Here is a 22,632-nt window from a genome sequence, read left to right as displayed (position 1 = left end):
GATAAGAACACGAGCATGAGCATGACTGTGACCGTGCGAAATGAGAGTGAAAGGTGCCATCCTTTGATCTGCAAGGATGGAATATCAACCAGAGAAATAGAGACAAAAGACAAAAGACCAGCCTATCACCTCAAGTTACTGCTGATGGCTATTCTTTCCCACCCATCTATGCAAATCATCATCACTTCTCACCATCAATCAATCCCCACTATGATGGGTAATTCAAGTGAGCAAGGAACGAAACCTTTCGCATTATCCAGTATCGAGGCAACAAAAAGGAAAAGAAAGACCATTCATTGAACCGTGCCTGAGCGAATGAGCTAACAAAAACAACATCCTACTTGCACTCCAAACGTCACTACCTCGTCGCATCCTATTCTTACTCTTACTTGCACTGTAAACATACATTATAGAACCAGGAATAGATTGGCACACTGATTTTGACCCATCTCCAAAATGTCAGTAGACCTATCAGACCCGCAGATAGCGAGTACAAGAGACAAGATCCAAGATCCCAGTGATCCCACAACCTGGTGAGTCGCTCACATTCCTCATCTCTAGCTCAGCTCAACACCAGCGAACGATATGGTCGGAAGGCTATATAGCTGATCTATTTACTGTACCGCTCAAGGTTCCTCCTCCACTACGCCACCTCACCCACATCTTCTTCGCCCGTTCCATCAATGTCGCAAAGCATCACCGTCCTCTCATCAGGCGGTGAACCCGTTTTACCGAGCTGGCAAGAGCATTTGAGAGATACCAATCAAGATGTCTTATTTGGATATGGGGAGATAGCGGGCAAAGGTCTAGTATTATTGTTCTTGAGAGATAATGTCGGGTGAGTTTCATTCCTACTTCTCTCTTGGGATTAAGGCTGTGTCCCCAAATTAGGTAAATATGGATGATGAATGCTGATTTGCTATGCTCCTTGTATAATTAGAGGTGTCAAACGAGGTGAGTTGCTGTGCTAAATGCGTGTTTGACTACGTGGAGCATTAATCTAATGTCAATCTGGAAATATAGCTAGAGCAGTCGTTCATTCCAGATCTATAGCTTCTCTATTCCCAGTATGTCACTTTGTCCATCCTCGCCCTCTTCTCATGTGCTTAAAGACCCTTATTCATGATACACAATGACATTCTCCACAATGCGCCGACCCAAAACTAACCTATCTCAACTGCAGGACTACTCCTCCCTAATCACCATCGCCCACCCTTCCCAACTAACCGAAGACCTCATAACCGAACGTCTAAACCTCAACCAACCATCCTCGGCACCTTCGACCGTACCCAAACCGAAATACTCCGTACCAGGTTCTGACCACCCGAACCCACTCTCACCCCTCGCTCCAGGCGGTCCTATGCCGTTCTTACCTCCTGGAGTTGCCAGCTCTTCACGATCTGCTTCTGCAACTTACACCGAGGGGCAAAACACCAATGGCGGGATGCATCATCCCTCACCTAGAAAATACGGTGATCTCACTTCCTCGCCCACTAGATTAGCTCATAATGCCTCGCCATCACGTAGGGTAATATCGCTCAATGATCCTCCCAAATCATCTTCCCCAGGTCCACCACTCAACGCACCCATATCCCTCGGCTCACCTGTCAGAGTGGATCAGCCCTCTCAAAAGGGAATCTCATCAGCAGAATATTTCGGGAAAGAAGACTCGGGAACCACCTCTCCGAGAAGTAGGAAAACGTCTTTTGGAATCAGGCTGAAAAATACTTTCTCGAGTAACTCGGTTCCCAGATATACGCCCAACGATGATACACCTTCGTCACCCCCTCCGCCGCATCAGCATAACGGAACGGTGAATAAACATTCACCAAGGGAAAGTCGATTCAAGAATAATTCACTGGTCAAGGCTTTTCATAGGAGACGATCATCCACCCAGACTCCACCTGGGTCTCCCAAGCTGAATATGGATGATCAGACAGTGGAATACGCTCCTCCCGTTCCGCCCAAGGATGATAAACCCAATCCCAAACCCATCACTCCAGAGGATGATACTGAGGTCGAACAACCTCAGATACCACTCCATTCCGAGATCCCCACCCCTACGTCGGGCGTGACAATGGGTCATGGACAAAGCCTACCTCTACCGCAGGCTGAAAAGTCGAATGATAATAATAAATTATTATCGCCCTCGCCATCTGCGAAGCAGATGCTGTATGACGCACGGACGAAGAGCCTGGAAGCGGAGAATGAGATACAGGAGCGATTTAGGAGAGATCAGGAGGAGAGATTGAATGGGAATGGTATTGGACATGAGAGGGAGAGGGAGGATGATGAGGAGAGTGTGAGGTTGGCTTATGATCAGTCGGAGGATGAGGGTGAGGATGATCGGGAGCATCGACCAGTAACAGTACAGCCACGACTCAATCACCTGGATGGAGAGAACGAGATTGAGGATGGCGAAGGTGATCTCGAAGAGACCCCTATGATATCCAATGATGCTCAGATGCTACAGGCAGCAAAAATGAGTCAAGCTGCCGAGGAGCACGCTCAGAGGGAAGCTGCGTTGAGAGCTGAGGAAGAGAGGGTCAGGTTATTAGCTATCGAAGCTGAACGGGCGACTCTGGAGCAAGAACGATTGGAGAATGAGAGAGTCGAGGCTGAACGGAAGGTTGAGGAGGAAAGGAGGATAGAGGAGGAACGGATTAGGCTTGAGAGGATTAAGTTGGAAGATGAGGCGAGGGAGGCTGAGCGGGTTAGAGTGGAAGCTGAGCTTCAAGCTGAAAAGGCTAGGATTGAAGCTGAAGAGAAAGCTAGGCTGGAGAATGAAGAGAGGGAACGAGTGGAAGCTGAGGAGAAGGCTAGAGAAGAAGCTGAGGAGAGAGCTAGAATAGAGGCTGAAGAGAAAGCTAGAGTTGAAGCTGAAAAGGCTGCCGAACGAGCGAGAGTAGAAGCGGAAGAGAAAGCTAGGGTCGAAGCTGAAGAAAAAGCTCGAATAGAAGCCGAGGAATTAGCCAGAAGACAGGCTGAAGAAGCTGAGCTGGCACGAATAAAGCAATTGGAAGAAGAGGAATTAGCCAGAAAGCGCGCTGAAGAAGAAGCTATATTGGCGAGAGAAGAGGAAGAGAGGAAGAAGATCGAGGAGGAACGAAAGAGGAAACAAGGGATTCAAGAATTGTTGGAGAAGGGGAAGAAGGAAGGTGGAGTCATGCTGAGAGGGGTGAGCGAGATGTTCCCTAATAGCTTGTAATGCTCATATGCACTGGAGAAGGAATATACGGCTGATCGAGACGGGGTGTTGATTACAGTGGGTTACCGTGCAGACGTATAAGAGTATGACATGGCGAAGGAGGTATTTCCATTTGTTACCTAAGGAGATGCAGCTGTACAAAACCGAAGGTGTGAGTATCCGATTTTGAAGTTACTTCTCATTCCAGAGATTGTAAGCAGTCGGTAAGTAGGCTGATACTCGTGTGTAAGCAGGACGCCAAACCTATTCAAACGATATATATCGGGCCTTCATCAAACATTTCAGAGAAATATGAGGAATCTCAGGTGAAAGATAGTTTCAAGGTGATTTCGGACGGACCGAAAGGCGAAGAGGTGAGCTCAAGCTTTGTCAACCGACTATTGTCTCGGACATTGTCTTGCGATGCCAGTAGGTCACAAGCTAATGTGGGTGGTTTAGGAGTTCTTCTTATTCACAGATTCGGGCGAAGATAAGGAGATTGTGCTGGAGGGACTGAGGTTGTGCATGGCGTAGAGGACACGCTGTTCTGGTATGCTAAGGGTTGTCCCTCTGTTAGTTGTAGAGTAGATAGAACTATAATTGATATGAAGTAATGATGAACAAGTTTCTGCTGTATGAATTTACGTCTTTACGTGCTCATACTTGAGCCAGAGACGATGGCCACGTGGCAACTTGACTTTGGCAAAAACCGAAGTCGACTTGTTTTGAACGAGTTGAGTTTATAATTGTTCCTTCTATATGTACATTCCATACAGCTTCCAGAGTATCATACAGCATATATCTGCCAGTGAGCCTTAGCAACATGCCAAACCCGCGGACTTTCTTCGACTTGAGCGTGGGTGATAGACCGCTAGGAAGGGTTGTGGTGAGTGGCTTCAACTCTTCGTCCCTTCTACACGCCCTCAAAATTACACAAGAGATGAGCTTACGTTCGAGTCTTAATCTGCAGTTCGAGCTGTTCAACGATGTGTGAGCTATCTTGTGCTGATGATCTTTCAAAAGCAAAACTGATTAGATGATTTGACAGTGTACCTAAAACAGCGGAGAAGTGAGTATTCCTTCTTTCCTCATCCTTTTACAGTTGACCTCGGATTTACACATACTCATGTACTATCTTTGATGCTCCAGCTTCAGATCCCTCTGTACAGGCGAAAAAGGGATATCCCCTTCGAGCAATGTTCCACTGCACTACAAGAACTGCCCCGTCCATAGAGTCATCGATGGTTTCATGATTCAGGGAGGAGATTTTACGAAGAAGAACGGGAGTGGTGGGGAAAGTATATATGGGGGACCGTTCGAGGATGAGAGGTTGGAGGGAGAGGGTACACAGGTTGATAAGAAGGGGTGAGTGCGGTCATTCTATATATAACATATCGAAGCAAGAGGAAGAGAAAGCGAATAACGATGTTGATGCTGATCCCTGGACCGATTTTAGACTCTTGGTGATGGCCAACAGAGGTCCAAATACCAATGGATCTCAGTTTTTCATCACTCTTGCTCCGTCTCCACATCTTACAGGCAAACATGTGTGAGTTGGCCTTTCCTCCCCTAATTTTCACCCGGCGCGAATACCGGACAATTCACTCTTCTCCTCAATAAACATGTCTAGAGCTACAATACTAATTCGAATACACAGCGTGTTCGGTAAAGTCATCCACGGTCTAGAACATATCGAAACCATCGGTAAACTGCCCACGGACGAAAGAGATCGACCCTTGTCCCCAGTGGTTATAACGCATTGTGGTGAACTAGAACTGCGACGGGCACCAGCGCCAGCCAAGCCCAAAGCGAGATCACCTTCCGTATCTTCCTCGCGATCCGCTTCGCCCAACAGGGAACGGACAAGGAAAAGCAAATCGAAGTCTCGTCGAAACACCTCAGACTCAGACGAGGATTCAGATGGGGATAGACGTAGAAGTAGGAAGAAGGACAGGAAGAGAGATCGAAGGGATAAAGACGAGAGGAGGAAAGATAGAAAGCCTAGAGAAGAGACCGAGGAAGACCTGGATGCAAGGCTGGAAAGGGAGGAGAAAGAGCGGTTGGAGAAGCAGCGATTGGAGAGGTTGGAGGTGATGAAGAAGCAGTTGGAAGAAGAGAGGCAGAGGGTCAAGGATCAGGGAGGGGTTGTTTACAAAGGTGAGTCTGAGTCTGTTGTAAATGTGCTTCATCGATTCTAAGCTCGCCCTACTGCGTGGAACATTGTTATATTTGATATTTTTCTGCACAAGAGCTTGTTTACTTTGTGCTCCACTCCAAAGCCACGATGTCGGACTGACCCGTGCTTCACACTACAGGCCGAGGAGCAATGCGATACCTTGATCCCGAGACCACTCACCGTGCCAGACCAAGCAACTATGATTCCCGTACACCCGACACTCGACCGAGACGTGGTCCTCCCCCTCACCTGGCCGACCGTATAGATAGAGACAGAACTCGAGATAGGGAACGAGATGGTCGTCGAGGTGGAGGCGGCCTGAATGCGCGCGACAGGCTGGACAGAGATATGGATAGATGGCAGCATGATAGATCTCAAGCTCAGGCTGTCAGCGAGAGGGAACGAGCAAAGTTCAGAAAAGGAAGGAGCGAAAGTAGAAGTAGAAGTCCCGTAAGAGACGGTTCGGCCAGTCCCAGATCACCTTCTCCGGCTAGAGGAAGATCGGGATCCATAGGAGCGAGATCGGAGGAGAGTGATATGGTCTTGGATCTGGACGATTAAGATGTCAAGTCATGCATGTTGTGCGTATCTGTGAAACTCCACCAGAAATCATCCTCCTTTGACAGTAGGAAAGGCGAAGTGAGATTCTGCGCTCCACTCGCTTTCCATCTTGATTCCCCCCTTCGAGAAGGCTTTGAACGTCGGATTCAACGATGCACAGGGTTTCAGCACCTTGAACAGAGGAGTGTTCTGAATCTCTCCATATTGACGTATCGCCGCCTTCGCTGCGAGTGATGCCGGCAATCCTCCGAAGATTCTCACAGTCATAAAGGATCTGATAGGTGACAGCGACGAGACGGCTGAGCTGTGCCGAGCGAAATGACCAACCACCTCAAACGATACTGACTATGATATCATGCGCCCTCGTCACCGGAAAACCTGGGCCTTCCCATCGCCAGGAAGTTCATCTTTTGTCATTCTGAGTCATGGCTGTCAGTGCATAAGTAAAGCCAGACTGGCAGGACACTATCCAGGAGGAGCTGAAGTCTATTAACCGTTTTCCGAGTGGCGAATTCCAATCTGTATCTACTTCCAACCCCGCTCAACCCAAGCTACGCACTACAGATGTTCCGGCCAAACAACAACAGTGACACCGACGATTGTACTCGTCGACATGCATGGTCACGATCGAGCTCTCGTCGGCGTCCTGAAGCCAGCGCCAGCAGTCGAAGAAGAAGCAGAGGTACCTCTTCTGATGCCGGTAATCCATCGCCAAGTTACAGGGAACCCCCACCACCACGACGGTCGGAATATCCGCCCACTCCTCCTCCCGTGTCTTATCCCCAGTCACAGGCCAGGGAAAGATCGAGGGGGGATCGCGATTACCAAACAAATGTAATTGAAGTTGTGCTAGACGAGCCTGACAATGACGATCATCAATACCGTCGGCATTTACGTGGTCATCATCGTTCCCGAGACCGAGATCGAGAACAGAGTGTTCACGTCGATCCTCCCCAGCACGAATATATGAATACCTCCTTCCGTGCTCGAGCGGCACCATCCACTGCGGAAAGACCTCGATCAGACCTCGAGCCCCCGACACCGACCCAAGTGCCTCATCGTCCAGCTTCGCGCTTGGTTGCGGCTGCGTTCCAACACACCGCTGGTTACCAGTCCTACGCCGATATGATTACAGGACCTTACGCACGAAGCGCACAGACATCTTACCCAGCTACACCTACAGCTAGATATACGGGCACAGGCGACACTCATGCTACGCCCACTTACCAACACCCGCATCCGACTTTGGCTGCGACCAATCAATCTCACCTCAGGCCGGACACCTCCGCTGATACCCGTCCCCGACCGCCCACGGTGATCGTCACTCCCGCTGCACCCGTCGAGGAGCCTTCGACGCATTACGCCGCTCGAACGACCAGGACGAGCACCGGGGAAGCGAGATATGGCAGAGAGTTAGTGAAGTTTGAGCGAGATATGGGGATAGCCTCAAAGTCCAGATACGACATTAGCGTCTACTCGAGGAAGGTGATCGCTTATCCTAGTGTAGATGCTTTGATGTTTACTTCTCCTGTGCATTTCCCAATGATGAGTGATGATGGGAAATTGGAGTGGTACAAAGTCTGTGAACACGTTGTGAGTTGCTCAGTCCGTTTGACCTGTTCCACGTTTAAACAAGGATCGTGATCAACATGCTGAAACGAGGGACGACACGATATATCAGACTTCGGGCGGATCTCCAAGCTCTTGCAAAGCGTTTCATACGCCCATTCACCCATCTTCCATATCCTTAAGCGAGATCCCATTCTACGATACTGGCATCTACTCGGCTGCGATCATTCCAAGCGATCATTCGATCTTCACTCACCCATCCGATGTCAGTGTAAAGATGGACAATACCTCGACATATGAAGAAATTCAGGATCGATACAGACCCCAACAGACCCTCCATACCGAGCGATACAAAGAGTGGATGAGCACTGATGCAGGTAAACTACGACGGAGCCAAGAACAATACATCATCAATGTGAATTCGAACATACGGGAGAGGAATGCGATCCTCTCCAAACGAAGGGAGGAGATAGAGGGTAGTTCGAATTTGGACGATGCCCTTCGATCCATACAGGAGTCAGTAAATGAGCTGAACAGGGTGGACACTTCTGGGCATGGTTCTGGTCCGACGAGTAGAGAATGGGATGAATCGGGTTCGATAATCCGAGGACTGAACCGTGTTGAACAACTTCGAGAAAGACTGAGTGCATTACGTCTGGCTGTGGACATGACTCCAGCATCTTTTGAAGTTAGAACGCCACTCATCGAAAGTATCAGGGATCTGCAACGCGACGTTCAGCAGAATATCCAATCTCTCAGACAAAGTATTCTGAATCAGTCTGAACGCACTCATTCACGCTCATACCCCTCTGATCATCCCTATATGATGGCGCTGAGAAGATTGAATGAAGCGTCGGAACGCGTTTCACAGGTTCACAGCAACACACCCGACCCTTTGACTTGGTTGGAGGAAGATGAAGCGAGATTACGGGCTGCAAAAGAGAACCTACGAAAGTATTATCGATCTCTGGATTGGATGAACTGACGCGACTGTTCAAATCGAGGATGCTCAGATGAACCGAGGCCAGGAGTCATCACATCTCGGCAATACTGTAGGTTTCGCAAAAAAAGCATCACGCGGTGACCGCATCGAGAGAGCATAGTTTATATGTATGTTGATCATGAATGTTGATCATGAATGTCCGTCCAGAAGACCGATATATTACAGTGCTCCTTTATTCCTATCCTTCTATTGCTCTGTTATAACTTACAGTCGGCTCAGACCGAGCTTCTTCAGAGCCCACATTCCTAACACACCTAACAAAATAGTACTTCCTACTCCGGCGTTGGGGAACGCTCCACTCTGCGCTCCGCCAGTAGATGAAGCGGCTGGCGAGGATGCAGATGAGCCAGAACTGGAGGCCGAGACGCCTGCACCAGAGGGGGAGGTGCCCGAGGGAGATGTCGAACTGTTGGAAGGTGAAGCGGAATCACCGCAAATGCCATTAGGGCATGTTGCGTTGATCGTGAAAGAGGGGTAAGTCGACGGAGTGGTGTATTCAACGTAATCGAAGTCTGTGGGACGACCAATCTTCAGGTTAGCCATTTTGGCCTGGCCATACAAGCTGGCAGAAAAGTGCAGACCGGGATATACTCACCAAAGAAAGTAGCATTATCCCCCTCTGGACCATCATTTATCAATTTAACCTGATGCGTACCCTCTGGCAAATTTCCAACGAAAGCTTTCAGCGAACCCAACTTCTCGCACTTCTTGCCGTAATCTGTTGTTCCACCACACGGTGTCCTGGCGTTCCACATTCCGTATGGGGTTGTTGAATCGTTGAAGTAGATTGAGAAGTCACCGTGATCTTGGACAGCGTCACCGTAGATGTATAGGGCAGATCCTGCGAAGGCTGTGTCGTGGATCAGCACGCACGGTCAGACAGATTCAGGTGTATGATGGTGAGATGTGAATGGTAGGGGAGAGAGGTGAAATTTACATGTGGATTGTGTGGTCACATGTCGAAAAGGGGAAGTGATGGGTTAAACTAAATGACAAACAAACTCACAGAAGTTGAAAGCATTGCCAGGCCCTTTCGTATATATATTCGTACCGTTAAAGAAGTCTCCACCCTGTCTCGTCCATTCTCCATCATAATGGATCTGATCTACCGCATCATCGATAGTCTGATTCTTCAGATCCGAACCCAGATCATATCCTAATACAACCGAGTCTAATCCCAACCCATCACCTTGGTTGGTCAATGTCAGGGTATGTGCGGAGGGTGATAGATCTGTTGCTGAGTATAGTAGAGCTCGACCGGATGAGACTGATTGTGGGTTCTCGGAGGAAGTTTGACCGTCGAGCGTGACTGTGAAAGATGGGGAGGATACGTTGAGGGCACCGTAGAGCCATATCTGGGATGCTATGAGGTTGTGGATTGATCAGTCTAGGTTCGTGATCGTAGCAAATTCTAGTCACAGGCAGGTAGCTTAGCACACTCACTTGTGAAGTTGAGAGATAGCTCAGCCCCCTTTGTGGTAGTCCAGTGTAAAGTTGCTTGATGCCATGGTAGTCCAGTCTCACTCTCAGGCGCCTTGTACCATGTTGGTGTATCTTGAGGGTTGGGGGTTGACCATTGACTTAGATCAGCGTATGAGATGAGTGGGTCAAAGTCATCGTATGTGACATTGATGGTTTGGGAAGATGCCATTTTGTATATGTGAGCTTCCGCAACCTTTAATAATGCGGTGAGATGTTCTAGAGGGGACTAGGGAGTGCGAATGGGGAGTGGTGAGCTGGTTAAATAGATAGCGAATGACAAAGGGTTTGTTGGTTGTACCGTAAACTTGTGACTTTCTATGTTCAATTTCACTTTCTCAATGTTCCTGTACACCTCCTGTCTTGGCATGCACAGTCCTCGTCTCTTGTTGTTTGGGGTCGTTTCCGCAGAGTGATCGAGATGGAGAGGTGTAAAGCTAAATACGATGAGTGGATGAAAGGAGCGCGCGAGTGTGTGCCCAAAGGCAGTTTGACCGGTTTCATGTTTACATTATCAAATCACTCTGGCTTGGCTGTGTCCTCAGATGGATCTGATGACGCAAAAACAAGTGGCACCTCTCCGCAAATGAATTGAGGCGATATCTAGGCCTGACTCAGCCTTCCTTTCGAGCATGCTCAGAGCGCTACATGTATCATGACAATGGTTCAATGTCGGAAGATCTGTCACTGTTCAGGAGAAACGGAACGTATGAGTGAAAGCTGAGGATCCTGCCTCGGAAAGAATGTCTGCCTGCCAAAATGATCCTAGCAGTGGCACGACGGAATCGTTGGCATCTCATCAATCCTCATCGCCACGAGCCCTCACACGCATACATACGCCATACTTTACGGAATGATCATCAGAGGAATGAGCACTGCCCAATATGCCAACGAGAGTTGAATCATTTGAGATGGACTCGTGCATACCGTCCATTCCTAGGTTGGACATCCCGGTCAACAACTTGGATTGCGTAAGTGCAAGTCGTCGGGCTTGGTAGTGACCCGCCAGAGGTGGGGGTTATGTCGTCGCCGAAAAGATCGACTGTAACCAATCGAGGGCCGGTAATCGGTTGATTTACGGATGATGGATCACCGACAACGACCTCATTCCACATTGAGAGTACCTTCTCCTTGTATGCCTTCATAGTGAGTGTAAAAGGGAAATCTTCGTTGGTATCTACTGGTACGGGCCCGATCCTTCTGAGATACCCCGCACGATCATGCGCGAAATCAACCTCGAAATTGTCTTTCGCATGGTAATCATTGTATCGACGTCTGATCGTTTGTTCGACCTCCGTAGGACCCTTCGAGAGAAAATCTTTGGTCCATCGAGATAAAACGCTCCCAACCAGAGTACCCCCTTTTGGAAATTGCCTCGAAAGTCTCTTCAGTCACTATCGTATCAGTGTCACGAGCTGGTCTAGTGCTAGTCATCTCATCGTCGAAGAGACCTAGCGCTCTGCTGGCTTCTCAAGGAGGTTCCTTCGGTTGAGTCTCCTATTTCACAGCAGTGTAACCGGATGATCGGCTTGATCACACGACAATCCTCCGTAGGATGACCAAGAGCTAATGGCTTCAAATCCGCACCACTTTCGGAATCGGCAAAGTAAAGCAGAGTTACCTTTCTGCCACTATCTTTTGAAGAGGTGTCATGTCTCCTATATGTTAAGTCTGATTGTTGATCGCCCGAGGGGACAGAAGGTGCAGAATCAGCTTCACGATTCTCTGAAGTCATGTCGTGATTCGCATGTGTCGGGTCTGGTATGTCGCTTGCGGGGCCCGAAGTCGTAGGACCAGTAGTGAAGTATCTCACCACCATTGTCTAAAGTTTCCCGTGCGGCAGTGAGAAGATAGATTGTGAATGATACGAATGAGATCCGTATGCCAGGGTACGATGTTCCTCTTATATATGTCGCTTCGCACGATGCTTGGGATCCTGTATCATGCCAAGGTGACAATACTCGATATGAAAGGAGCTAGGGTGGGAAGATCCAGACCGAGAGAATGACGCTAGGTCTACTGCGTTGCCCTAATTCCCCTTACTTTACGAGAGACAAAAGATCCTCAAGCTGAAAACCAACAAGTATGGCACGTACCTTTCAACAGATATGTTTGACTACTGCAGGGACTGGAACGTCATAGAGCAGAGGCGAGATGGCGAGGCCTACTTAGTGCAAATTTGCTTCTCAGCGTATGCGGCAGCAGGAACATGGCAAGCGAATTGTTGGCAACAAAAGTTCTTGCCACTCTCCGTTGGAGTGCTCGAGGCAGCAAAGCGAAAAAGGCGAAACGAGAACAGAGGAACAGGTATCGCTCTCGAGTTAAAGCGACTGGGTGAGATGGTAGCAAATGAGCCTTTGGAGCCAAAAGCGCAGCTGGCGATACGCATGGAAACGAAAGCCATACGGACATTGTAGTACGACTCTTTACATCAAATAGAGATATCTACTACTTATCGTCTCGAACATGGATGTTCTATTTGTATAAGCTCATGGAGCTCGCAAGCAAAGCATCGAGACGAGACACCCCGCGATAGCTGTTGTCCAAGTGTGCAAGGGGAGCAGACAGAGGGGCAGGAAATCTTTCAAGTTGTGAGACCCGACCACTATATGGGTGATAGAACCACGTCCGATCCGACAAGAGGGGAATCGCAGTACAGTCTCAAGAGTGCGAAGGACTTCCAATCTGAGGTCATCGCTCCTATACTCCAACCTCGTGAAGTACAGCAGTCGCCTGAAACTGAAAGGGCTGACAGAGACATCGAAATCACTCACTTCGAGCCAGGTAGCAATGTTGCCCTTGCTCTGCAGAAGCTCACCGAACGTGCTTCCCGTGATATGCAAAAGATGGACGGTCGAGTTTGCACGGGATATGAGAATTATCCGAGCAAGGGAGATTTTCTTTTGAAATTCGTATCACGCGAAGAATATATCAATGCGTTTCCACCCCTTTGTAAAGATGTCATTGACTCAGTTCCCCTTGCCGTCGATGAAGATCAACATTACAGGTATCTTCAGAGCAAGTGGGGTGACGCCACAATCGGGGAATGGTCCAAAATCTCGCAACCAGAGGATGGTAGAATGTTCATCCCTGTTATCAGATCGAAGGCAGAAAGCAGTCATGAGTCCTCCCCCGTGTCGATGGAGGCGCTACACGATACCTTCAGCAGATTAGCCATTGATGAAGGGGAGTCCTAGGATGTGCCGAACCTCTGCATGACACGTTGGCTGTCTTTTTCCGAGATGGAATAAATGTCTCTGATACTATGCATGGAGTATATAATAATGTACAGAGATTGACAATCGTTCATACGTGAACATTCTCATCCATAATGTTGACTCGTCCCTCAACAATTATACTTCTGGGATTGCATTTAGAGGTACGGTCAGCGTCATCAGATGCAGTGACATGTCGGTGTCCTATTGCCACATATGATACAGTACAGTACGATTAATCTATCGTGCAACCATCAAATTATCACCCATCAGCGCACATGACTCGGTGCTGAATCGACTCCAAGCGTGTCCGATTAAACCCCATCTGACGGTGCTAAGCGACTCCCAAAGATCCTTCCCATCACTTCAACTTTAATTGATATAACAGGACGAGGGCGTGTCGTCCTGGTCGACAGGTTGATGGCGGCGGTAGTCATGGTATTATATATCGATTTTGAGACCCTCCTTTGGATTAACATCGATGTTACTCGCTGGGGACGATTTAAGACACGCTGATACCCGTTGCCTCATCCGGAAAACATCGTTTCCATCCCTTTGGCTGTGCCATGAGATCCGCATGATCCAACAGACAGATAAGTACCAGGAGATTGACGATCAATTTGTTATTCTACTGAGGAAATACATTAATCTCGGAATGGCGATCTGAGCGACCCTCGGATCAATCGAAGTTGTGCGTGGCACCATTGATGAGTCAGATAAGGCAATGCTAGACCTATGGTATGTGCAGCGTGGTGCACCCTGCGTCTGTAAGCTGTGTACGATCTTCGGGGTATTCCTACTGTGCTTTATACACAATCAACCGGGGTCCTTTCGCAAGATTGACGCTCCTTTGGTTATGCACTTCTCGGACGTGGAGAGGGAGGAGGTCAATGCAGCAGAGGAAGTATGGGCGAGTATTCTTTCTAGGTATTTTATAGATATTGTATTGTATTGTATTTCAGGTATTCAAATAGAATGTCTGCTCGTTTTCTGTCCATTATTCCAATCATGCTTAGCACAAGCGTAATCACACCATACCATCATTTTCGTGCCAAGTCCATTAGGAGGTGATCATAGACCCATAGAAGTGGTGTGGTAGAGTATGAGTATGATGTGGGAGTCTCAAAGGGATCAAATTGTGGTGTCTCTGGGGTCAGAGGGTGAATCGGATATCTTGGTGTTACCTGTACCAGCTCGAGAGGTAGATTCAGCTCTGTCGTTGGGGGGCAAGGTGATCGGCCCTCGGGGCCTGAGCGAGAGAGGGAATGAGGGTGAGGTGGTATACGTCCAGTATGAAGAGAAAAGTGGTGACTCGCTGAGGAGGATGGTAAGAGATAGATATGGGAATGGGAAGTGAGTTGTTTTAGGACTAATTTACTCAAGGGTGGCGTCGTGCTGAAATCTCGCTCGACTTGCTAAGGTGGACCCAATTCTTCTCTCTGGCAGAGATCATCTCCCAAGGAGGCTCGATGTCGCTCGATGACAAGCTGTTCATTTTCACAAGGTGGGTCCACTCTTGAGCTCCCATCCAAACGTCCCAATCGGTAAGCACTGTAATGACATCTCGTGGTTTAGAGCGGATGAGAAATTGGAGATTCTGAGGTTCGAGAATGGAGTGTGCGTCGAGGAGTTTAGGGAGATACGAGCGAATCCTAGGTGGGTAAGCGTAAAAGGACGAGCGTTCATCGGCTGAGAATGTGTCTCCAGGTGTCTTCTGGAGTTTCAGTTCCTACGATTGAAATCGATAGCGGACGCATCGTACGATGAGGATCGTCAGACTCAAATCAAGAGGATTCTATTAGTTGGTGAACATGCCACACAGTGAGAATAGCTCTTTGCTTGGATTTCCTGTAGACAGCGTGAGATTGCATATCTAACATGCGCGTGATGTTCACAGGCCCATCATCTCAGCGCTGTTCACGAATATCTTCGATCTCCCCGTATATACCGTGTTCCCCCCCTTTCTACCAACCGCCCACTTCTCCGATTCTGCTCAGACGTGTCTGTCCGTTCCGTCGGACGATAAATCGCCATACTTGATGTATCGATCGATGTTGAGAGAGCATATAAGACTGAAGTAAGTCTCTCATGGTCACCTTTGAAGAGATCGGATCTGATCTGACCAGAAGTCTGTTTTGGTCGCGCAGTGATATCGTACGGAAGAAGTTGTATTACGATCCCCACAACACAACACTCGATCATTCCCAATAGACCATAGACAACATGGTATATATCTCGAATCCGATGGATATCCGCGAAATCACTCATTTCACATGACCAATGGACAATAACTCATATATAATCACTTGCCAATTCAATAGCATCAGTACTTATTTTGTAATCAACAGAGATGCAACATGAAACTGCCAGAATGAAGAAGCGTAGTACACCATTTATGCATTATCATCAACAAAAACTATCAAGAAGGGTCATCAAGCATTAGACATAAGACATAAAGCATAGACGACGTTAGAGGACATGTCGAGGGGAATAGAAAGAAAAAAGGAAGAATATGTATATGATTGAATTGTATATGTGAAGTATACTGAGAACGTAGCAATGTCAAGAAGGTTCGAGCGGGATATATGAAGATTTGACCAATCTTCAGGATAATATCGAGTGATTCGATCATCAAGAATAAGGGAGAGTCCTGATAAAATCGTTTGTTTTGCTGGAGGGTATGAAAGGAAGTGAAGATTGGTATACAGGTATGTATTCGTGTGACATAATTTTGTATTGGTAGCGTATGACTTGAGGTGAGTTCGTTCAAAGAGAAAAAAAAAAGGCCCGAAATGAATGTAAAGTATATGTAAATTAAAATAACAGAAAAGAAAATGCGGAATCGTCCCAAGCGTCACCGTCGTGTTCGTTAACCCTTTCCTTCCGATCGTAACTCGTTATTAGCCTTGGATGAAAATCAGATCAAGATTAGAGTTCGAGAGATTCCCTAGTTCGCATACCCTCCATGAACCCAGCGTTCTGTTGTTGTTGCTGAGCGGCAGCGTTCGCAGCGGCCTGTCTTTCGCTGCCCACTGATCCCACCGATCCACCACCAGTACTAGAGTTATTGTCCACTTCTTCATCCTCTTCCGAGACCCTTCGGCCCATCATCATGTTGCTCCTATTGCTAGAGTTGGAAGTGGGTCTGAACCCGCCTACACCGCCGAATCCTCTTGATTCACCAGCTGGACCTCGTGGGTTCCTAAGTGGTTGAGAGGATAACATCTCGCCCATCGGGTCCGAAGCTGGACCATTGGAGTGACCGAACGTGGATATGGAATGTCCTTTTGAGTGGAAGCCCAATCCCGATGGAAGAGGCGGAACGGGAGGTACGATATCGCCGAACAACCCGTTGAATGAGCCTGACGCCTGACCGTTCATCGCTCTTCTACCTTGCGCAGCACCCAAGGAGACATAATCTCTCCCTCCGGCATCGGCACGCAGATTCCCAGAAGATCTTTGCGGATTGAGAGATCGGGCGGGATCTCTAGCTACGACTGGACCGTTGAACCCTCTTAAATCGGGCATAGATTTCTTGATACGGAGATTGGGGGACAGCTCGTTGGTTGGTGTGGTAGAGTATGGAGAGAGGTAGGAGGAAGATGAGATAGTTGCTGAAGAGGATGTGGTGAGGGTAGGTCGATGTTGCATTTGCGGCGATTCCCTTAATACTACTACGGACTTCAAATCTCCTTCACCCCTTGTGGAACTTGATAATCCCAATTTCTGCGCAACGAGATGAACAATTCTTCGTTCAGTCGGTGTGAGGTTTCGTGAAAAAGCCAGCTCATCCCTCATTCGATCTTCCTTGAATACCAATACTCTCGAATAGATGTCTAATACCGCGGGATCGTTCATATCTAATGTGAGGGGTAAGGAATCGGAAGTAGCGGAAGTAGCTGATTGAGGGGGACTGTTGTTCTCATATCCGTTCGATGGTCTTGAGATTGGTTGAGGTGGGATGGGTATCGATAATTCCGCTTTGTTAACGTTTGTATTGTCAAACTGGATTGATCGCATCCTCTTCAATGCCTTTTCCCTCTCGATCTTATCTTTCTCACCGGGTTGCAAGACCTTCTTGTACTCCACTCTCAACTTTCTACCTTGAACGTCATATCCGTTCAACGCAGCGACGACCGAAGCTGCTTCATCGGGAGCGCGGAAGTTTGCGAATGCCAGTCCTCTGAAAACACCATTATCGTGATGATAGTTGAAGGCGTAGGGTAGAGGTGCACCGAGCGATTCCATCACACCCAACAATGTTTCTCTGGTAACGGCGAATGGGATGTTTTTGATAACAATGGCGGTTGGGATGACATCTTCGTCGGACGCAGGGATCGAAGGCATTCCATATCCGTTTCTCCACCCATTTGCCTGTGTTCGACCATGATTGTTGCTAAGACTAGCGAGTGATTGGGAGCCGAACTGGGGCAATCCGCCTGCGTTGTAGCCTGCAAGATTGGGTGCGGAAGCGGTGGTGTTGAGGCCGTACGACATCACGGGAGGAGGAGAGGGAGTGACAGCCATCGGGACGAAGTTGTCTACGGGTGGGTAGGCTTGTTGTTGATATGGTTGATATGGGTGGGACGAGGCGGTGGTAGGGACGGAAGTGATGGATGAAGGGGGTGATAGAGCGGGGGGAGAGGGGGCGTCACGACGGAACGCTTCGAAGGCGTTTAGGTTGGGTGATTCTCGCGATGGAGGGGCGTTGGAGTCATACCATCCCTGAGTGGGGGGTTAGCGCATGCAAAGTTAGATAGGAGGGAGGTGGGACTTACCTGAGGGATACCTGATCTTGAGCTTCTCTTTGGACTAGTCGCCCAATCTGGAGAAACGGTTGATCCTTGAGATGGAGGACCGAACACACCGTTGTATCTATAGTTGTTGTTGGACGCAGGGTACGAACCAGGAGGGGGAGAGATGGATAAGGAATGCAAATTGGGGAGAGGAGGTGAAGTGTGATTCATCTTGAATATGTCGAAAAGGGATAACGACGTGTCTCTTGTTTTTCGTTTAACAAGACGCGTATTCTTGTGTCAGACGGGTTTCAAATTAATGATGATTGAATGTCGATTATGCTTGGAAATTTTGCTCGAGATCTACCCAAGTGAGAGGTTGGAGTGAGAGAAGAGGGGTTGGCAGTTGGTGTATTATTATAGTATGATGTTGTAGTTTTTATACTGAAATTTTGCGTTGTTTGTGTGGGTGACGAGTTGGTAAAAGTGGGTTGTGAGGGAAGGTGTACCAAGAAGATATGATTGTGTATGTATGATTCGTGTGTTCGTTACTCGTTTCTCATGAATGGTTTGTAGACGTGGATGGATGATGAGGAGACATGCAATGATGGATAGGATGTGAATGCGAATATAAAAGTTTTTGAGAGTGGTGTATAACGTAGGAGTATCTCAGCACTCGATGGTGGGGGGGATAGGGTGGTGTGTCTCGCTGAACATGACATTACACGATTGACGTGAAAGTGAAAAAAACAATCTGTCACCTCACCCATTATTTGGGTTGATCATTTAATTCATTTTATCCCATATCAAACATACATGGATATAGCAGTTCAAAGGCGAATGCATATGCATACATCGCTGAACAACAATCATTGTATCAGACGTTTTCTCCCCCGTCACAAAGTAGATAGCAGATTGAACAGCATCGATACCTCTTGAGCTGATCATATGATGATTGAGGAAGATGATACCCCTCGAGGGACAAGTGAGACAGGGACGTACCCAAGCGTTACTGTACCATGTTGACTCGACTGTCAACATCCATACAGTATATTTCGCCACTTTAAGCATGACCTCCACTTTGCAGTAGTTTGAGACACGTGTCGATGACGTGTATACACCCCGCAGCTTAACATTCCGCCAAGACCTTGATGATGCCGGGTACCTTCTATGGTCCTTTTCCATTGCGCCCAGTGATGATGATGCGAGTGTCCCATCAAAAGCGGTGCGTGCGTTTGGGTTATGGTTAGATAAACATTACCAATATATATATCACTGCCATCTCACTTTCACATTTTACCTTTTACCTTTTCAATCATCACAATCGATAATTTGCCATCAGTCTATACGTATAATACAACTGTGTATAGCGAATTATAACCACAATCCACAATGGGTCTCGCATCTAAATTAGCAGCCGCTCAAGCAGGTGGAAACGCCAACCCTTACGGTGGTGGTGCTCCAGCTCAACAACAACCCCAACAACAACAATCTTACGGTGCACCTCCCCAACAACAAGGGCAATACGGTCAACAACCTCAACAACAACAATACGGTGCTCCTCAAGGTCCACCTCCTACCCCAGGACAAAGGTAAGTCAAGCCCTTCGGCCGATCTGACCTCCATCAATGATCTCGCTGACCTACGTCTGTAGACCCGCTTCCGGACAGTACTCTGCTCCCTCAGGACCACCTCCCGGACAATCTCAATACGGTCAACAAGGTCAAAACCAATACGCCCCTTCCTCAGGACCTCCTCCAGGTCAATATGGGCAGCAACAGGGACAATACGGCCAACAAGGACAATACGGCCAACAACAAGGTCAATACGGTCAACAACAGGGTCAATACGGCCAACAACAACAAGGTCTACCAAGCCAACAATACGGTAATCAACCTCCCCAATACAGACCTCCTCAAGGTGCACCTGCTCTCGGCGGTGGAGCTCCCGTAGGTGGTGGTCCAAACGCTCAAGCGATCTTACAGGCTTTACAACATTGTGTCCAAGAGGTGAGCTCGATCGAATGAGTACCAGCTTGACATACTAATGCTTGATTAATGTAGCAAAAAATCCAAGCTTTCTACCCTCCCGGTACTGGTCAGCTCGAAGCCATCGCTCAAAGAGTCGCTCAGTCTGGTGCGCTCGCTAAGATCGCTCAGGAGTGGAGAATGCCCCTTGAGCTTGCATCGGATTTGGTACGTCCCGCTCGGACCATCTCTCTCAGGACCTCGCTAAGTTCAATCCACAGGTCAAATTGTCCTTGTTCGACGTTATCCTCTACGTAGATGATAGTGGAAGTATGGCCTTTGAACAGGGGTTAGTTTAATCATTAATGTTACCTCGGGAATAAGCTAATATGAGCCTTGCAGTGGTGAACGAATTGACGACCTGAAATTGTGAGTCCGCTTTGAATGCATATTCCCCATTTTAGGACTAAAAGCTGAACGTGAAAGAACACTCGTAGGATCCTCTCTCGAGTCGCTTATGCCACCTCGCTCTTCGACGACGATGGTATCCAAGTTAGATTCATGAACAACAGACTTGAAGGAAATGGTATCAGGACCGAACAAGACGCTTTGAACTTGGTTAACCAAGTTAAATTCTCTGGTGAGTTTCTTTTATCTGACGGTATACACCAATACTAATTGTTTCTCACCTGTTCAGGCCTTACTCCCCTCGGTACCTCCCTCGATCAGAAGATCCTTCAACCTCTCCTTCTTGGTCCAGCTAGGGCAAATGCGCTGCAAAAGCCTATTCTCATTATTGCTATCACTGATGGTGAGCTTTGTCGACATCATTCGTACGCAAAGTAGAAGCTAACCGAGAATGCGTGACTCATAGGTACTCCCGCTGGAGAATCGACTGATAAAGGTGAGCTATCTGTTCCAACTCATACTCACGCTATATAGCTGACTTGCATGCATGATACAGTCGTTCAAGTTATTGTCAATGCTAGTAGGGAACTCCAAAGAACCAGATGTGAGTAGACCACATCGTGTCGTCCGTATTCGCTGACATTCGACCGTACAGATGGTCCCGATGCTGTCTCCTACCGTAAGTCGTCTATCGATGATGGCAAATAATACATGCTGAACCTTCTATACTATCAACAGAATTTGCACAAGTTGGGGACGACATGAAGGCCATGAAGTTCCTTGAATCACTCGATAATCACAATTTGGTGGGTTCGATGATAGATGTAACCTCGAATTTTGAAGCCGAACAGGCTGAGATGATGAGGAAGAACGTGAGTTCCATCACAAGATATTGTGATGTTGTGGATCTATTGCTGACGTTGCCAATATCATAGAACATGGATCTCAGTCCCGAAGCTTGGTTGATCAAGCTTTTGATGTGAGTTTTTGTCTCAGCGTAAATCTCGAACACCGCTTTTCTTCCTTCGTTTCTCTCCTTTGTCCTACTGCAAAGCTTTCCGGATGCGTGTAGGTAGCTGAATCTGATTTATTTCTTCAGGGGCGGAATCGACGACGAATATGACGAGAAGTCAGTACTAAACATACTATCGATTGCATTCGCGAGCTGACGGATAATTCTCTGATAGGGACGAATGATTTGGCTGCACAACCGATATACTGCTGTGGCTGAATTTCACACAATGATAGAAGTCGCAGAAAGCACGCACATCGGTAGTCCACAGCGATCATACAATCTGGAAAATGCGTAGACTTCGAACATCCGTATAACAGAATTGGCAGAAGAAGCAGAATATTCGAAATGTATCATGTTAATTATTCATTTTCGTTAGTCAGTTACTGGGTATACAATTTGCACCGTAATCAGATTGCAAGATGGTCTCAATGTTCCTTATATTCTATCGTTATTAGTCTGCACACCTGTGTAGAGCCCTAGATCCTCATATTCGTGCCGCGAGACTCTGATCTCTCAGAAGAAACTGTCAGTCCAGCACCATGCGTTGATTCCCATGGCAATGACCGGTTTTGCTCATAGTATCACCCGGATTTCACAACAGCATCTGCCGGTATATCCATTAGCATCTGATATCTCTATCAGTGATACCAGAGCGCGAAAACACTGCCCACCTAGCGCTACAAGAAGATCACCTGAGGCTACGGTGCCGCTCACCTAGCTCTTCAGTGGCAGTCACCTGGGGTTATGGCTCTAGAAGAATTGCCACTTGACTGTAGCTGAGTATGCGTGCTTGTCAAGGTATAGCATAAAACAGCTATTGTGATACTGCCCAAACCCTCCCTGCAACTTGTAGACGCGGCATAGACAATACTATGATATGGTAGAAACCTCCCCTGGAACTTGTAGACGCGGCACTGTACACATGTCAGTATGATAGAACCCTTCACAGCAAGTAGCAGACGCGCCTATGTTATGGCAGATGTTGAACATAGTGGTATGGTGATGTATGCACGTAGGCAAGGTCCAGGGGAGGTTTATGGTATATACTCATAGTGGGATATGTGCGTAGGCATATACCAAGGGAGGGGTTGAGCAGTCTATATACAGATGAATGACGCTATGGTGGGGATGGTATGCATAGGCGTACGTAGGTATCTGGCACATAGAGGCATATGCATACATGCAATGCATGGTGACGACCTGTCTGGATAGGGCTGTATGTCATCTCGACGAGCAGAGTGCTATATGGGCGCTGTATGGGTGCTATATGGTCTATATCATAGTTAAAAGTCACCTAAGTAATTGACAAAACCGAG

At 47.8% G+C, this 22,632-nt stretch overlaps 8 protein-coding genes across 8 annotated transcripts; 6 read left to right on the top strand and 2 right to left on the bottom strand.

Moving 5' to 3' along the window:
• Positions 1-456: 456 nt before the first annotated feature.
• Positions 457-3,721, top strand: I302_103863 (uncharacterized protein; the record flags this gene model as incomplete). Its single annotated transcript, XM_019189231.1, has 8 exons — positions 457-533; positions 632-838; positions 941-954; positions 1,024-1,067; positions 1,184-3,178; positions 3,267-3,359; positions 3,442-3,561; positions 3,647-3,721. The coding sequence occupies 8 exons, from the start codon at positions 457-459 to the stop codon at positions 3,719-3,721; spliced, it is 2,625 nt and encodes an 874-aa protein (XP_019048793.1).
• A 289-nt stretch (positions 3,722-4,010) lies between these two features.
• I302_103862 (uncharacterized protein) lies at positions 4,011-5,924 on the top strand (the record flags this gene model as incomplete). Its single annotated transcript, XM_019189230.1, has 7 exons — positions 4,011-4,073; positions 4,158-4,177; positions 4,236-4,256; positions 4,337-4,552; positions 4,644-4,736; positions 4,845-5,344; positions 5,503-5,924. The coding sequence occupies 7 exons, from the start codon at positions 4,011-4,013 to the stop codon at positions 5,922-5,924; spliced, it is 1,335 nt and encodes a 444-aa protein (XP_019048792.1).
• Positions 5,925-6,488: 564 nt separating this feature from the next.
• Positions 6,489-8,478, top strand: I302_103861 (uncharacterized protein; the record flags this gene model as incomplete). The annotated part of the gene is made up of 2 exons (XM_019189229.1): positions 6,489-7,517; positions 7,606-8,478. 2 exons carry the CDS (start codon positions 6,489-6,491, stop codon positions 8,476-8,478), a joined length of 1,902 nt encoding a protein of 633 aa, XP_019048791.1.
• Positions 8,479-8,700: 222 nt separating this feature from the next.
• Positions 8,701-10,147, bottom strand: I302_103860 (uncharacterized protein; the record flags this gene model as incomplete). Its single annotated transcript, XM_019189228.1, has 4 exons — positions 8,701-9,008; positions 9,092-9,346; positions 9,503-9,859; positions 9,940-10,147. The coding sequence occupies 4 exons, from the start codon at positions 10,145-10,147 to the stop codon at positions 8,701-8,703; spliced, it is 1,128 nt and encodes a 375-aa protein (XP_019048790.1).
• Positions 10,148-12,584: 2,437 nt separating this feature from the next.
• On the top strand, positions 12,585-13,172 carry I302_103859 (uncharacterized protein; the record flags this gene model as incomplete). Its single annotated transcript, XM_019189225.1, has 1 exon — positions 12,585-13,172. One exon carries the CDS (start codon positions 12,585-12,587, stop codon positions 13,170-13,172), a length of 588 nt encoding a protein of 195 aa, XP_019048787.1.
• A 1,129-nt stretch (positions 13,173-14,301) lies between these two features.
• Positions 14,302-15,271, top strand: I302_103858 (uncharacterized protein; the record flags this gene model as incomplete). The annotated part of the gene is made up of 5 exons (XM_019189224.1): positions 14,302-14,543; positions 14,611-14,694; positions 14,766-14,846; positions 14,898-15,011; positions 15,088-15,271. The coding sequence occupies 5 exons, from the start codon at positions 14,302-14,304 to the stop codon at positions 15,269-15,271; spliced, it is 705 nt and encodes a 234-aa protein (XP_019048786.1).
• Positions 15,272-16,118: 847 nt separating this feature from the next.
• I302_103857 (uncharacterized protein) lies at positions 16,119-18,157 on the bottom strand (the record flags this gene model as incomplete). Its single annotated transcript, XM_019189223.1, has 2 exons — positions 16,119-17,915; positions 17,969-18,157. 2 exons carry the CDS (start codon positions 18,155-18,157, stop codon positions 16,119-16,121), a joined length of 1,986 nt encoding a protein of 661 aa, XP_019048785.1.
• Positions 18,158-19,318: 1,161 nt separating this feature from the next.
• Positions 19,319-21,498, top strand: I302_103856 (uncharacterized protein; the record flags this gene model as incomplete). Its single annotated transcript, XM_019189222.2, has 14 exons — positions 19,319-19,518; positions 19,581-19,935; positions 19,990-20,121; positions 20,175-20,242; positions 20,296-20,322; positions 20,391-20,533; positions 20,591-20,704; positions 20,768-20,797; positions 20,858-20,905; positions 20,957-20,980; positions 21,040-21,173; positions 21,237-21,280; positions 21,401-21,430; positions 21,489-21,498. The coding sequence occupies 14 exons, from the start codon at positions 19,319-19,321 to the stop codon at positions 21,496-21,498; spliced, it is 1,359 nt and encodes a 452-aa protein (XP_019048784.2).
• Between the last annotated feature and the right edge of the window lie 1,134 nt (positions 21,499-22,632).

Source organism: Kwoniella bestiolae, chromosome 2 (genome assembly GCF_000512585.2).
Source record: "Kwoniella bestiolae CBS 10118 chromosome 2, complete sequence".
Taxonomy (NCBI): Eukaryota; Fungi; Basidiomycota; class Tremellomycetes; order Tremellales; family Cryptococcaceae; genus Kwoniella; species Kwoniella bestiolae.
This window is presented reverse-complemented; position numbering and strand designations above follow the sequence as displayed.